At 39.8% G+C, this 17,387-nt stretch overlaps 1 protein-coding gene across 1 annotated transcript in view; it reads right to left on the bottom strand.

Annotated features, from left to right (window-relative positions):
• Positions 1-17,387, bottom strand: part of NKAIN2 (sodium/potassium transporting ATPase interacting 2) — an 881,770-nt gene that overhangs the window by 48,758 nt on the left and 815,625 nt on the right. Inside the window, exon 5 of the mRNA XM_075862314.1 lies at positions 15,243-15,303. Within this exon, the coding sequence (XP_075718429.1) occupies positions 15,243-15,303 (61 nt within the window). The remainder of the gene's footprint in view (positions 1-15,242; positions 15,304-17,387) is intronic.

The following is a 17,387-nucleotide window of genomic DNA, read 5'->3' as shown; positions in this document are numbered from 1 at the left end:
GCGCTAGAAAACCGTTGATAAATTGACCTGCGGTGCAGTTTTTTTAATCTGCAGCATGTCCATTTATGTTGCAGAATCGCTGCTTTCTGTTGTGGGTTTTGTCCATTAAATTCAATGGGGAGGTGAAACCTGCAACAAATAGCAGATGTTGCTATTTTTGCGGCGGAAAAGCTGCGCTTCTGCCACCAAAAAATTGCAACTGAGAAAAAAAAAAGCTTATACTTACCCAGAATTCTGTGCTTCTGTTTCCAGCCCGGCCTCCATCCTGAGAGATCCCGCAAAAAAAACGTATACGGCTCCTGACGACACTATATGTATAGTAATGTCAGGAGCTTCCCAATGCCAGAGTCCCCAGGCAGAGCATCACAAGCACTCTGCCCGTGAACTTTGGCCCAGGTAAAGCACATGACGTCTCTATTCATTTATGGACATGTCCTATCTTTCCACGGATTGGAGAATTGTGTCAGTTTTCACGGTCTCGATTCACCCACTGAAGTGAATGGGTCAGTGAAAACTATCGGGTGCCACTCGGATGCTGTGAAAAACGGCCCGAGTATCACTCTGTCGTGTGCAACTGCACTTAGACACTATAATTCCTCTGAAATGTTTATATACTAAGCAGGGAACCTACTCCTTAATGTAACTAAGGTAAATTCATATGTTTAACCTTAGCACACACCAGATAAAGACCTTGAAAAGTGTTAATGGAACATTTTAGGCTTTATAATTGATTAGGATCTGAAACTAGGGCTAATCTAAGGGAGGAAAATTATTTCCTTTGCTGCTCAGTGTCCAAAGCTTACACCAGAAATGTTCAGAGTAATGTGCTAATTGAAGAAGAGATAATGAGCATAATTCCTGCTATGTGGAGGATACTGCAAGGCCACAATTGCCTGTCATATTAAACTTATAACATTTTTCTAACTAAAAAAAGAACGTTACATAACAGCAGCTTAAATTTTTCATTCACTACTAAGATTAATCATATATTCAAACAATGTACATTTTCATGGAAGTGGCAGGAACATGACTTGTGATTTACTGACTGTACTCGGCTCTTATAACATTAATAACATTTCTTGAGCTCCCTATATATTTTCTTCTCGAAAGAAAACTGTGTGACTTAGGTGTAAATGGCCACGACAGCTTCTTTATTAAACATTTCCAAATATCGAATATATAAATAACATTATAATAATATTCTTAAAACTATGAATAAGAGAAAGGGGTCTTTGAAGGTTCTCAATCTTTGCAATATCAGCACCACCTCCTCCTCTCCACCTTCAACCAACCCGTGACAAAATTCATGGGTTCCTTTCCAGCTGATGCTGCCCAAAATTATTATCCCTCTGAAACCTAAGTTGATTAGGGACACGCTCTCAGTAATTCACTGATAATATTGTATAACCTAGAGGACTCCCATACCTGTGATGGACACCTTATTATCATCAAATGTGCCTCTTGCAAAGACTCCATTCTGCAGTGACAACCGACAACCAGATACCCCAGCAAAAAGAAAAATCAAGAAAAAGAGGTGGGTGACCATACTGTTGCACTACCTGTTCTGTGAAGGACCACTCCCCTTCCTTTATATACTCACCATTTACCCAAACCTTTCTAATTTAATAATCAAATCACCCCCTATTCTATTATTATGCTTAAAGCACGCTAAAATATGCCCAAGCCTCTGCATTCCTAAAATATACCCAAGCCTCTGCACGCTAAAATATACCCAAGCCATGGGGTCTTCCCTGAAATTGAATCCCAGTCCCGACCAATACTGTTTGTAGGGTATCTACTAAGACAATGGCAGCTAAATATCAATGTCTATGCTACAGGTTAGACAATGGATTGCATGCCTGTCTAGTCATAGGATAGATGCAGACCTAAAAGAAAGATGATCCACCTAAATTTACTGTCAAATCTGCGCACACTAGAATGAAACAATCTATCAACAATAGTTGCTTTTTTTTTTCATTCGCAGCTCAAACATGATATTATATAAGCCAACGGAGACATTTCATCCCATTTTTTCAACAGATAACAATAATGTCATAAACTTTTCGGTGGAATTGAAAGGGTATGTCCACCTTTGAACACATTTTATAGAATGGATCTATATAAATAGTCAATAAAACATTTCATTACTTGTACTGATTGGTTAATACAGCTTGTCTTATAATTCAGAGCTTCATTTACAATTCTGCAGGGTCAGAGATTAAATCTCCCAGCATTACTTGCTGTCTGCACAGCGCTTGATCTGGCGATTTGCATTGTCTCTTTACGCACTGTATAGTAATCTGAATCTTAACTAAGCTATTAGGAATCTTTCTGATGACAAGTTAGTCGACTGTTTCCAATTGCAACCAGCAGAATTATAAATACAGCTCTGTGATATAATAATTATAATAATCCTTTATCTCATCATAAGTGCAAAATAAGTATAGTAATGTATTTACATTTAAATGTTAACCACACCTTTAAAAACGTTTGACATGTCATAGTGACATGTCAGAAGTTTTGATCGGTGGGGTTCCGAGAACTGAGACCCCCAACTGATCGCTTAAACTAAGCAGCAGAAGCGCTCGGGTGAGCGCTGTGCTGCTCCGTTTCTTATAGCTATCCTCGGAAAGCCGAGCGAGCGGTTTACGGGATCAATAGAAAGTCTATGAGGCCTTACATCGCTTGCTCTGCTTTTTTATGTAAATGTTATCTATATATGAATAGTAAAATTATTATTATTAGTATTATTTTAAATCTATTTAACTGTTGGCGTGCAGTGCCGTTTTACCCCTTCTATGCTGCGGCCAATTTAAGGTAAGGGCAGACTTCAGGGTCCTTTGAAGGACACTAGGTCTATCTTTTAGAATAGCCAGTTATTAGGGCATATGTAGTGCATATCTACCCGCCACTCTGTCCCTGCCTACTTGCAACGACCCGCCCTAGGCGACGGGGTACAACTGGGCGGCGGTCCCTACGCTCAGTAAGTGCACGAGACAAACAGACAAGGGTACACAAAGCTAAGGGAAATGGGGCAGTTGCCCACGGCAACACCGTGAGCAACAAGAGAGGTGAACGAGCCGAGTCAAACCAGGAGTGTATGAGGTACCAAACGCAGAGCAGAAGTGTAGTCAGTAAGCCAGGGTCAGTATGGAGCAGGATCAAAAAGTCAGGAGCTGTAGCTGAGCCAGGAAACCACACGAGAAGAATCACAAGCACTGGAGGAACAGGAAAGGCAGGTATAAATAGACAGAGGGCGGGAGCTAGCTGAGTCTGGCCAGGCTGCGATAGGCTCTCCCACTCCTAAGCCTGCCAGCCTGAGTGGTGGAAGCTGGAGTCAGTCTCAGAGGCATAGACTCAGGTGCCGACTGATTACCTATGGGCGTTAACCCCGCTGTGCCTGGCAGATCCTTTACAGCATACTTATAGAAGCCATAGTAACTGCCTGAGTATTTTACATACACAGTATAAAATGCTAGCATATATGTATATGCTAGTAAATTGCAAAGTAGAGGCATATACAGGATTATTCCATGTACTATTTGGTATATAGTATTTTCTATATACTAAGTTGCTGCACTAATTCTATATACTTTAGGGTACAGTACATTTGCAGTAAGGCAGCAGACTTACATTTCATAAGTGCAGCAGGCCATGGTGGGAGTAGACAGATACCCATCATTCTGCTGTTCGGGTCAGGTAAGGAGGAGTGGACAGAGCACAACAAGCCCTGAAATTCCCTCCCCTTAACCCCTACCCGCTCCACAACTTAACTGTACATCATGGTGAGGACTAACTTCATGCACCTTGACCTACAGTTACATTACAGTAGTGACGTGGGCAAAAAAAACTGTGCGCCATCAGCCGTCATTCAGTGGAAACGTCCGGGATACGCGATAACGAAGATCCTACCATTTAATCCCTTAGATGCCACAGTCAGTAGCTACTACAGCAACCAGTAGAAGGCTTGAGAAAGCGTGTCTACGTGAAACAGCTGATGCCTGTGAACTTGTGCATATCTCCGTCTCCCCCCACTTCTTATTGAGCAATAAAGCATGTGAAAACATCAGAGTTAGGTGAGTGCGGCTCCACTTCTTTCTTCATTCATTGTGATATTTATGAACTCTTTTTGATGAGCCAGCATTGCCCTTGACACACACCGTGTCAGTGTACATACTGCCTGGGCAGTGATCTGCCAAACGCCTGGAAAACTATTGATTGCAGCGGTGCCGACTTATATCCTTTTGCTATTGCTATAAAAATTTTATAACTTTTGGAAGGTGGGGAGGAAAAATTATATTGAAAATCTGAAAAATGGCTGCGGCGGGAAAGGGTTAAAAAAATATGAATATTAGAGTCCGGAATTTGGGAGCGGCTGTAGTGTAAGTAAAATGGCCACTCCAGGATTTTATCCTGTCTGAATTGAAGTACAGGTGGGGCTCCTAGTCTAAATAAAGCAGGCTAACCATCTTGGGCAGTAAAGAGTGTTACGTGTCAGCTGCGTGAAGGTGAAGGGGTGCGTCTGGTGGGCTCTTCTGAACTGGAAAACCATTGCCAGAAACTGAATGGTTCCTGGGTAAGCAACCAACAGAAAACCCTGTACTTTTATATAAAAAACCTGCTTGTGGTCTACCTGGTTGACGCTGACCAGGCCAAAACCTTTAAACACTACAACGCTAGTCTGGAGAATGAAATGATTTAGTAAGCTCGACTTAGATAGGATAATGTCTACAGTAAATCAGAGACGATAACAGAGGTTTCATCCGCAACCGTCCATCATCCTTGTTACTTCCCAGCATTGATGCTCCCTACTGTTTATTGAAGAACTATCCACCCGCATCCTGCACAGTTCAGTTAAAAGTTGGACATTAATTTTTAATTTTGCAGGCTTTGGTTTGTTCAACAAAATAATTTTTGTGTTGCCACAGACCATTGTTACAGAAATTGTACATTTCTAGATAATAAAAGGTCTGCTAAACAGCTCCTGATGTTATTCCCATACGTTTATTCATTTACTCTAGGATATTAAGCACTTTGATGAGCAAGTTCATTAGAAATACCTAGAAATAATTCTTAAATATCTCACATGGGATCAATAAGATTTTCTATGATTAAAAAAAACCTCGTAAAATTAAGCAATTTCTTCACGTTACTGCTGTTAAATGTAAGAATTTGTAGTATGCGAGGGGAACTACGTAGCGAGAGGTTAATCAACAGACACAGATCATAATGGCAAACCCCATGCCTTTTTCATCACTTTCCCATTCACTGGTTTTCAATCGCTTTGGTAAACCTCAGGTGGCACACAGATTTGATAAACTGTATAACGGAAAAAGAGAATGGTTTCATGTTTCATGCACATACAAGAAGAAGAAATAATTGCCACCCAAGAGTACTTTTCTTTTTTGCTGTTACACAGGCACTAAGGACTTTTGTACTGCTTGTTTAAATACCATGCTTTGTCCAAGTACCCAGTAATACACAGTAGGTGTACAGTATCTCGCTTTCCAGACTATTTAAGGGACTAAAGATGGGCAGCCAAGCACTTGGTGTTACAAGCAATAATGATAATGTGCTCCAGTTCTATAATTACAAAACTTTGTGCGTGATTGGAATTGTCAAGTAATAAACATTTGTGACCAACTCCAACAAGCCGTATATGAATGTGGAATCTTTACTTTAGTGTCTGTAATGCCTGATTCACATTGCGTTTTGGCCCTCAAAAAGCTCCCAACGTACACGGCCATAGTGTTTAATTAGGCTGGGTTCCCACAGTGCAGATTTTCTTGCAGATTTTGCCTGCACTTTGTAAGCCAGAACCTTAAGTGGATCCAAGATAGCAGACCTATAAGACCTTTCTTTACACATTTCTGCTGTTAAGGTCCCGTTTCTGGTTTTGGCTTAAAAAATACATGCAAAATCTGCAGCAAATCTTCACAGTGGGAACCCAGCCCTAACCCGACAGAGGCCAAAAAAAATTATTTTTGGCCTCAGTCAGGCTGGTATTCATTGTTATTCCTTATGTTTTGAGGATGGAACAACGTAGTGGACTACGCTATTCCATCCTGAGGGATCCCACAGAAAAAACATATGCCATGCGGTACACAATTTTTTTTACATGAAAGCCTATGTGTCACTGATGCCACTGTATAGCACCTGTCCGAGGTATACGTTAGATGTATACCACGGAGAGCTTTCTCAGGGCCAGAATCCCCGGAATGAACATTAGGTAGTGCTCGGCCCGGGGAGTCCGGCCCTCGGGAAGCCTCTGTTGTCACTGGCCATATATGGACAGTCACATCAGTGGCTTCTCCAGGATGAGAATCCCCGGCCGGAGCATTGCTGACGTTCTAGCTGGGGATTCCGGAATCTTAAAGCTCCTAACGTCACTGTCCATACGTGGACAGTGACGTCGAGGGCTGCCCAAAAACTGGAGGCTCCGCGAACTGTGCTTGCGATTCTCTAGCCAGGGAGTGCTGCATTGCAGCTCCTAACATCACTGTCCATGTACGGACAGTGATGTTAGGAGCTTCCATGGGCACAGCGCTTAAAGTAGGATACGTCGCTATAGTCGATGGAAAGAAAAAAACACAATGTGAACCAGGCCTAAAACAAGCAGAGACCGATGCACTGCTGAGTTTGTTCTATATAGCAAAGTTTAGTTGACATTTCGTGCAAGGTTGATGCTATCATAATGGGTTATTCTGGTATGGTTCTACACAGACTGCAAGCAGAGGAGTACACAAAAATCATATGGTCCCTTAGCAAAACTCAGAATAGTCACATCTCCCATTGAGAGCTCTGACAAATGTACTGCTTGTTTTCTTTAAGTTAATGTCTATCATTGTTTTGTAACATACCTTTATAGGGGTTGGACCTCTGTTTTTCATGCATAGAGTAACAAGTCCCCTGGTTCCCTTTACACAATCATAGAATTAAATGATAAAACTCTTGCTACCTACATACAAAGGGAGGGGCGTTAGAGTCACCCTGAACGCAAGTCATTTATCAAAGCAACGTCTGACCCTCCATGGTTTTTAGCCTTCGCCTAATTCATCAAGGCACATGCTGCACTGGGGAAAAGACTGGCGCATTGCTCATATTTATCTACCATTTGTATTTTTTCTGTGACGTGACCTTTCACTCTTTTTCTGCCCTTGTGTGGTCTCCTTCAACAATACAAGGGCTATGCAATGTGACTAAAGTATTACGGTTCAGATTGACCTAGCTATGTACTACACTACAGATGAGCTGAATAACATTGTCGGTTGATAACAGATCTCTATCCATATGCATCTAAGTGAACCTATGCTTTAGGCATCGACTTAACTTCTAGCGTAGCGATTACAATAAAACAGTAATGAATGTTTTCATCTATCTGTAATGGTGTAGTGCATTTTAACCCCATATTCTCATCATATAGAACACTATATTATTAATATTATTACCTGGATTAATGTTAAAAACAAAATGTCTGATATAAATAAAATGTTTTAATTTCTCAAAAAGGAGAGGAAATGAAAAGCCGAGTCTAGAAATCTAATTACTCTTTTGATCCCTGGTGACCATTGAAAGCAAATTTGTCTCAGCAGGATATTATTAGTACAGGTAAGTAGAGGAAACTTTCATTACTCTTAATTGTGCAAAGGGAAAAGGGGAATTAATAGTGAAATTAGGTCTTCACCTCCACATAGTAATGTCTATTAAACTGTTTCCATTGTTGCAGCATGTCACTAGAAGATTATCTATCTATCTATCTATCTATCTATCTATCTATCTATCTATCTATCTATCTATCTATCTATCTATCTATCTATCTATCTATCTATCTATCTATCTATCTATCTATCTCATATCTATCTATCTATCTATCTATCTATCTATCTATCTATCTATCTATCTATCTATCTATCTATCTATCTATCTATCTATCTATCTATCTATCTATCTATCTATCTATCTCATATCTATCTATCTATCTATCTATCTATCTATCTATCTATCTATCTATCTATCTATCTATCTATCTATCTATCTATCTATCTATCTATCTATCTATCTATCTATCTATCTATCTATCTCATATCTATCTATCTATCTATCTATCTATCTATCTATCTATCTATCTATCTATCTATCTATCTATCATCTATCTGTCTGTCTGTCTGTCTGTCTGTCTGTCTGTCTGTCTGTCTGTCTATCTATCTATCTATCTATCTATCTATCTATCTATCTATCTATCTATCTATCTATCTATCTCATATCTATCTATCTATCTATCTATCTATCTATCTATCTATCTATCTATCTATCTATCTATCTATCTATCTATCTATCTATCTATCTATCTATCTATCTCATATCTATCTATCTATCTATCTATCTATCTATCTATCTATCTATCTATCTATCTATCTATCTATCTATCTATCTATCTATCTATCTATCTATCTATCTATCTATCTCATATCTATCTATCTATCTATCTATCTATCTATCTATCTATCTATCTATCTATCTATCTATCTATCTATCTATCTATCATCTATCTGTCTGTCTGTCTGTCTGTCTGTCTGTCTGTCTGTCTGTCTGTCTATCTATCTATCTATCTATCTATCTATCTATCTATCTATCTATCTATCTATCTATCTATCTATCTATCTATCTACAGGACCACTATCAGGGCAGTATACTGAAAGAGGGTCCTTCTACCACTGCCACAGCCTGTCGCCACCACAGCATGCCTCTTCTACTTCCAGACACAATTAAGCCCAATAGAGCTTCAACTAGGTCAAAGGGACAGTCACTTAACGTCATGGGGCCCGTACATTTCACCTAAGTAAAACTATACGGGACCCAAGCAATAGTCAGCACCCACATTCATCTCCTCCTGGCTACTTCCTCCCCCTCTTTTCCTCTCCTCCTCACAGGGATATGGCCTGCCATCAACAGCCCAGCAGCGTAGTAGTGTCAGCCCAGCAGTGCCAGTCTGAGCTAAGCTAGCTGTTCCAACCAAGTCAGCAATGTTAACAGCCTGTGTAGCGGGAGAGAGTCTAAGGTTTGAAAATGGTTCCTGCCTGTCACCATGTGCCCCCTTTTCTTTCCATAGAGCACCTGCCACTTACTACCTCCCCCTGGCCCAGTACAAAACATCTTCTACTTTCTGTGGCACTTCCCCACTTTCACTCACAGAATGCTAACAACCTTCTGTGCCCCCTCTGCCGGCAACAGAGCCCCTGCCACCTTCAGTCCCCCCTCTCCTATGGTACCCCTACCACTTTCTGTGCCCCCATTCCCTAACAAAGAATTTGCCACCTTCTATCCTCAATGTCTCCGCCCCCTTACACAGAGACCCTTGAATTTTCTGACCGTGCCCTCCCACAGAGCTCCTGTCTTCTTCTGTCTTGCCGGTCCCTGCCACCCTTTTATGGCAATCCCCCACAGACTTAATGCTACCTTGTATCCGCTCCCCCCAGAGCCTCTGCTAATGTGTGTCTCTGCCTGACCGCCCGCCAGCCCTGGTAAAGGGCAGTATGTGGCCCAGAGATTTCGGATGCTGGTCTCGTCTTTTATATATACAGTGAAGGAAATAAGTATTTGATCCCTTGCTGATTTTGTAAGTTTGCCCACTGTCAAAGACATGAACAGTCTAGAATTTTTAGGCTAGGTTAATTTTACCAGTGAGAGATAGATTATATAAAAAAAAGAAAAGAAAATCACATTGTCAAAATTATATATATATATTTGCATTGTGCACAGAGAAATAAGTATTTGATCCCTTTGGCAAACAAGACTTAATACTTGGTGGCAAAACCCTTGTTGGCAAGCACAGCAGTCAGTCGTTTTTTGTAGTTGATGATGAGGTTTGCACACATGTTAGATGGAATTTTGGCCCACTCCTCTTTGCAGATCATCTGTAAATCATTAAGATTTCGAGGCTGTCGCTTGGCAACTCGGATCTTCAGCTCCCTCCATAAGTTTTCGATGGGATTAAGGTCTGGAGACTGGCTAGGCCACTCCATGACCTTAATGTGCTTCTTTTTGAGCCACTCCTTTGTTGCCTTGGCTGTATGTTTCGGGTCATTGTCGTGCTGGAAGACCCAGCCACGAGCCATTTTTAATGTCCTGGTGGATGGAAGGAGGTTGTCACTCAGGATTTGACGGTACATGGCTCCATCCATTCTCCCATTGATGCGGTGAAGTAGTCCTGTGCCCTTAGCAGAGAAACACCCCCAAAACATAATGTTTCCACCTCCATGCTTGACAGTGGGGACGGTGTTATTTGGGTCATAGGCAGCATTTCTCTTCCTCCAAACACGGCGAGTTGAGTTAATGCCAAAGAGCTCAATTTTTGTCCCATCTGACCACAGCACCTTCTCCCAATCACTCTCAGAATGATCCAGATGTTCATTTGCAAACTTCAGACGGGCCTGTACATGTGCCTTCTTGAGCACAATGGTTTTCTTGGTGACTGTGGTCCCAGCTGCCTTGAGATCATTAACAAGTTCCCCCCGTGTAGTTTTCGGCTGAGCTCACACCTTCCTCAGGATCAAGGATACCCCACGAGGTGAGATTTTGCATGGAGCCCCAGATCAATGTCGATTGACAGTCATTTTGTATTTCTTCCATTTTCTTACTATTGCACCAACAGTTGTCTCCTTCTCACCCAGCGTCTTACTTATGGTTTTGTAGCCCATTCCAGCCTTGTGCAGGTCTATGATCTTGTCCCTGACATCCTTAGAAAGCTCTTTGGTCTTGCCCATGTTTTAGAGGTTAGAGTCAGACTGATTAATGGAGTCTGTGGACAGGAGTCTTTTATACAGGTGACCATGTAAGACAGCTGTCTTTAATGCAGGCACCAAGTTGATTTGGAGCGTGTAACTGGTCTGGAGGAGGCTGAACTCTTAATGGTTGGTAGGGGATCAAATACTTATTTCTCTATGCACAATGCAAATAAATATATATAATTTTGACAATGTGATTTTCTTTTTTTTTTTAAATATAATCTATCTCTCACTGGTAAAATTAACCTAGCCTAAAAATTCTAGACTGTTCATGTCTTTGACAGTGGGCAAACTTACAAAAACAGCAAGGGATCAAATACTTATTTCCTTCACTGTATATATTACCACTCGACATATCAAGCAATGAAGAAAAGGAAGGAACAAATTACCAATAATAAAAACATATTAATGTTTACTGAGTCAGATATAATTTAAAAACTTAAAGTAAAACTGTCATGTCAGTTTTAGTAAATACTTGCATTCCCCATGAAATAACAGCTTTGAAACATCTTTTCTTAAAACTGCATTGTGCCACTTCTCTGTTATTCCTCCTGGAAATACATTGAGAACTGGTTGCTACTATTCCCCTGGTCAATTAGGAGTCCCCACACATTATGACACTGTCAGCACTGACTAAACATTGTAAACTTGTGTAGGGACACTTTGTGTTTTTTAGTCTGTAACTATGGAGACACATAAGTCTGCATAGTAGATGCAGGCACAAAAAGATGGGAAATATGTCATCAACACTATTTTCAAAAGTTGCTCTAGAAATCTGTTACTAATGGTTATCTTTCTCGGGACAACATTTAATAAGATTTATTGCTAGCTGGCAAATCACTGTGAAAATGTAGATGAAAAAAACTAAAAAATGAACCTTGGAAAAAAATTGTTTTCAAAATATAATTTTTGATATGACAATTTAACAATGACATTGCTTTCAAACGTTTTGGTCTATAATTATAAATAAAAATCTAAGCCATAGCTGATTAAATAAAATGAATACATTTCCACATAAACTATTCTCTCACTACTGTGCATTATATAATGGAGGGATTTAAATAATACCAGTCAAAACGTATGAAAAAGCAAAAATTCACATTTGAAAGGAAAGTGCTGAGCCTGAGGGGGCAGTGCATGACACGTGAAACACCGTAGGGGCAAACACACTGAAAATCCGCAACAAATATGCCACGTCTGAACGTGGCCTTATAATACATGATTGTCATTATTATATTGGTTAGGATGGTTTAGGGCAGGGAAAGGGTACCCGTAATTTAATTCTGATACAGCATTTCAAATCCCCTGTTACCAGTCACACAGTCATAAAATAACACGATAAAATGATGTCAGCCTGAAGCTGGGAGGGAGCTCACTGCATAGTGATTTATACAGCTCCCATCACACTCAATAATAAATTCACGTGCAATGAGCTCCTTCTGTAGTAACAGAAAGAATTTTAGCATTTACAGTGTACCTAACTTTTTAGGAGACTTTACAGAATTAGCTGTCATATATTTGTACATGAGGAAGTCTATTTCTGTCCAATAGATTAGTATTGCAGTATATCGTGCAAGCAATTCAATGATCACTGGTTCAAATCCCCAAGGGGGGGACTTATAAAAAAAGTCAAATACTGTTAAAAATTTTTTTTAGCATAACTGATATCGCCACCTTCATAAAAGTCGAAACTATTACAATATAGTATTATAAAACCTGCACAGTGAACATCATTAAAAAATAAATAAAACGTCAGTCACTTTTTTTGTTCACCTCATCCTACAAGAAATGGAATAAAAAAAAATCTAAAAGTCTAATGTACCCCAAAATGATACCAATAAAAACTACAGCTCGTCCCATAAAAAAATCGACAGTAATTAGTTTTTTCCTTGTAAAAGTAGTAACACATGACAAAACAAAATAAATTTGGTATCACCGTAATAATATTGACCTGCAGAATAAAGGTAACATGTTGCTTTTACCACATAATAGATGCCGTAAAAACAAAACCCCAAAAACAATGGAGGAATCACTGTTTCTTTCCCATTCCACTCGATAAAGAATTTTTTTCCAGTACATTATATGGTACAATAAATGTGGCCATTAAAAGAATACAACTTAACCTGCAAAAATCAAGCCCTCATACGGCTATATCAATGGAAAAATAAAAATGTATCTCTTTTGGAAGGTGGGGAGAAAAAAAAATTGAAAATGAATATCCGAAAAATGGCTGCAGAGGGAAGGCGTTAAAAAAAAATGTTTATTGTAATTATTTTTACACTGCTATTTTGTTTAGTGCCTTTACAAAAAAAACAAAAAAAACTTTTTACCCCCACCTATAATGTATTGATATCTATACACATACATCAATTAGCTATAACATTATAACACCTGCAATATTGTGTAGGTACCCCTAATGGTGCCAAAACTGCACTGACCCGTTGAGGTATGGACTCAATAAGAATGTTGAAGATGTCCTGTGGGGTCTGGTACCAGTAGATCCTTTAAGTCATATTAGTTGCATCGTGGGGCCTACATGGATCAGACATCCAGCACATTCCACAGATGCTCGATCAGATTGAGATCTGGGGAATTTGGAGGCCAAGTCTATACCTCGAACACTTTGTCATGTTTCTCAAACAATTCCTGAACAATTTTTGCAGTGTGGCAGGGCGCATTATCCTATTGAAATAGACCACTGCCATAATGAAGTACAGTTGCCATGAACTTTACTTGGCCTGCAATAATGTTTAGGTAGGTGGCAAGTAACATCCATATGAATCCTGAGACCCAGGCCATTGTCCAGAGTATCACACTGCCTCCCCCGGCTTGCCTTCTTCCCATAGTGCATCCTAGTGCCATCTCTTTCCCCAGGTAAGTAACGCACACACATAGGGCTATCTACATGATGTAAAAGAAAACGTGATTCATCAGATCAGGCCGCCTTTTTCCATTGCTCAATGCTCCAGTTCTGATACATAGTAATGCACTGTGTATTTTGACACCTTTCGGTCATAGCCAGCACTATTTTTTTCAGCAATTTGTGCTACATTAGCTCCTCAGTAGGATCGCTGCATGTCCCTGGTTCACTACTTGTCCTTCCTAGGACCACTTTTGGTAGGTAGCAACCACTGCATACCGGAAACACCCCACAAGACCTGCTGTTTTGAAGATGCTCTGACCCGAATGTCTACCCGTCTGGTCCTTAACAAAGAATATAGACAAGATGATGGATTGCACTCCTTGCTGAGATATATAAACTTGAGAAAAAAGAGTCCAAAGATATCTAATGTTAAGAAGAAGCTGTACGCGAAACGCGCGTTGGGGCACCACTTCATCCATTGGGTCATACCACTACACCACTGATTATGGGTAAGCATATGGCAACGGCCACATCAGACTTTATACATAGCTAATGTGACGTCTGTGTTTACTGGAGGATAATCGTCACTCTTAACTCTTTACTCTCTCTGCTCTGATAACTGCTGACCTATATGAGTATATTACTAATATGTGCTACAATAGATAAGTGATTTTTCACGGCATATATTGTTTATACCCAAATCTTATCTGTGCCATATATTGCCTTTACTCAATTTCTATTTAATGTATATTTATTTATCTTTTGACCCAGTTACTAATGTGTTTTAGATTCTCATGTTTCTGTTCAATAAAGATTTTTGTATTTTCTTAACATTAGATATCTTTGGACTCTTTTTTCTCAAGTTTATATATATTATGGATTAGAGTCTTTACAATACTGTGGGTGGTTGAGACTTGGTATCCCACCCTTACATTGTTGTGTCCTGTGAGACTCCTTTGTCTAACTCCTTGCTGAGATATGTAGGTGCTGTGAGGGTTCGGGTCGGATCAACCCACAGTTTATGTAGAAGAAACTACATGGTCTTCTACATGGTCCTTATCAAAGTCGCTCAGATCCTTACGCTTGCCCATTTTTCTTGCTTTCAACATATCAACTTCACGAACTGCCTATCAATATTCCAGCCCTTGAAAGGCATGATTCTAACATGATAATAAGTGTTATTCACTTCACCTGTAAGTGGTTTTAATGTTATGGCTGATCAGTGAACATACTGTTTATGCTCTTCCTCCCCATACCCCCATATACATACCGAGCGTGCATGCGTTCCCAGTTGGGGAAGGAGTAAAGCCACTGACACACTCCTCTGGTAGCGGCTCATCTCCTTGCAAACAAAAGGATCGGGTATGTTGGAATACAAAATGCCCGAACTTTCTCTCGTCCGACATCTGCTGTTGGGGGAGAGTCGGGACACCCCCATACACATTAGATGCTCGAACGGCCACCTTTACTTTGCTTAACTGTCAATATACATATTTTCTATATTATGGAATATTTTCAGGAATATTTTAAACTTCTACTTTAGCTTATTGAAGTCAATGGTCAGAGAAATAATATGTCAAAGTATGAATACTTACAACTGTCCTCTTCTTCAGAAATACATTTCAAGACATAACAGGCATAGATGAACCCAACAAGCTGAAATGAAACAAAGAAATGTTAGGTTATAGAGTCAGTGCAGCATTATTTACAATAGTTTGGCTGGTTAACAACACATTATATGGTGTTATAGCATATCACTGCATAATCCTTAGTGGTCTTTTTTGTATTGGAATGTTTTTTTCAAAAAGTTAAATATATAATTTTTATTCTGCACAAAAACATAATTATAAAATATTATACAAATATTAAATATATTTTATAATTATATTACAGTGTGACTCTATTTGTATTGTTTCCAAAGAGCTGCTGTAAATCATACCACATCCTTACTGCACTGACCTTCTTCCTACTGTTAAAGGGGTTGTAATGGTTTAGGTCTACTTTTGTAATGGTTTTGGTTCTGGTTCACATAGAGGTTTTCGCAGGCAGAAAAAAATCAGACTCTGAATTAGCAGTGTTATGTTGACGCTTTTTCGCGTTTTGTTTTTTTTTGCAGCACTTTTGCCCGCGTTTTTTTAAGCCGTAGAAGCTAATGCAAAAACCGCATAAAAAAGTCGCAAGAAACGCCCAAAACGAGTGCCGATGATTTTATCTGCCTCCCATTGATTTCAAAAGGAGGTCAGAGTCAGAAACTGATCGAAGAAAGAGCATGGCACTTTTTTTTGCGAGCGGCCCGTAGCTGCCCGAGAAAGAAAATGGCTCTGCCTCCCATTGAAATCAATGGGGGCGATTTGGAACGTTCTTTGTCGCTGATTCAAACACGGTTTCTGCGTCAAAATCAGCACCACAAAAAACTCTGTGAACTGACCCCTAGGAAAACATTTATTTCTTCTATACACAGTTCCACACCTGATATTTAATACCTGACACAATTCATGGAAAGGTGTAGCGCTGTTCTAAAAGAAAGTAGCCATATTTTTCTAATTGAGTGCAACCCTTTTAACACAAGAGACCAAAAAGCTGAAGTAGTGTTTAAAGGGGTTTTCATCCAGAACTTTTGCGAAACAGCTTTCTGAAAGATGAGCTGATCACCAGGGTATGGCTGCTTAAACCATTTACATTTCCCTTGCACCAACTTCTATAATGTCCATATGACTTAATGGGGTATTTGGATGGGGTAGTCCTGAGTTTACAATCCCTTTAAGCAATCATAACTACAGCTCATCAGATGTTACCTTCTTATGGATTTACAGTTGACTAGTGGACAGTCAGCTGTGCTAGTCAGTGACTTAGTTGGTCATCTGAGAAGTTTTCTTGTAAAAAAAAGCTTCCGATTATTAAAGGCTATGTACACCTTTAAAAGCGATTTATTTTTAAAATAAAAATGTCTATCAGTGTTTTGTGCAATTTTATAATTAGATTTTATTAAAAATTATTGTTACTTTTTAAGGTACAGCTGCTTTGTATCCTGTACACAGAGCAGCTGTATCGTGCACTAAGACATAAATCCGTCAGGTCTGCGGGAATGACGGGCTCTGTGTCAGCGGGTCCTGCGTGTCTCTGACGCGCAGGATCCAACTGTAATCCACCACCGTAATCCACGACCTTAGATGTGATCGATTACATGTCGATCCTGTGTGTCAGACACACGCAGGACCCGCTGTCACTGAACCAGTCAGTCCCGCTGATTTGACCGGTACAGGATTCAGTGTGAGATGCAGCTGCTCTGTATACAGGATACAAAGCAGCTGTATCTCAAAAAGTAAAAATAATTTTTAATAAATACGAATTATAAAGTTGCACAAAACACACTGATTGATCATGTTATTTAAAAATAAACAAATCGCTTTTAAAGGTTTACATAGCCTTTAAAGGTGTTTCACCACCATAAAGAATCTATCTGACTTCCCATCAAAGTTAGTTGTATCAGCAAACACAACACATTTTTAAAGATGAATCGACCTCAAGTTATCCTTTTTCCCTTATTGCAATACAACTCCTTTGTTTTCTGTTGCAGCCCCTGGACCCTGCCACTAGGCCTGTACACGGTGCTATTTGAGAAAATAAAATTTCTCAAATGCGCTTTTTAACCCCTTCCCAACATCCGTCGTATATATGGCGCTGTCGGTCAGGGGCTCCCGGAAAGCGCAGCTCCATTACGTCGCGGTGATAGTGCGGGC

The sequence above is a fragment of the Rhinoderma darwinii genome, chromosome 4, assembly GCF_050947455.1.
Source record: "Rhinoderma darwinii isolate aRhiDar2 chromosome 4, aRhiDar2.hap1, whole genome shotgun sequence".
Classification (NCBI taxonomy): Eukaryota; Metazoa; Chordata; class Amphibia; order Anura; family Rhinodermatidae; genus Rhinoderma; species Rhinoderma darwinii.
Note: the sequence above shows the minus strand (reverse complement) of the source record. Positions and strands in the feature narration are given on the sequence as shown.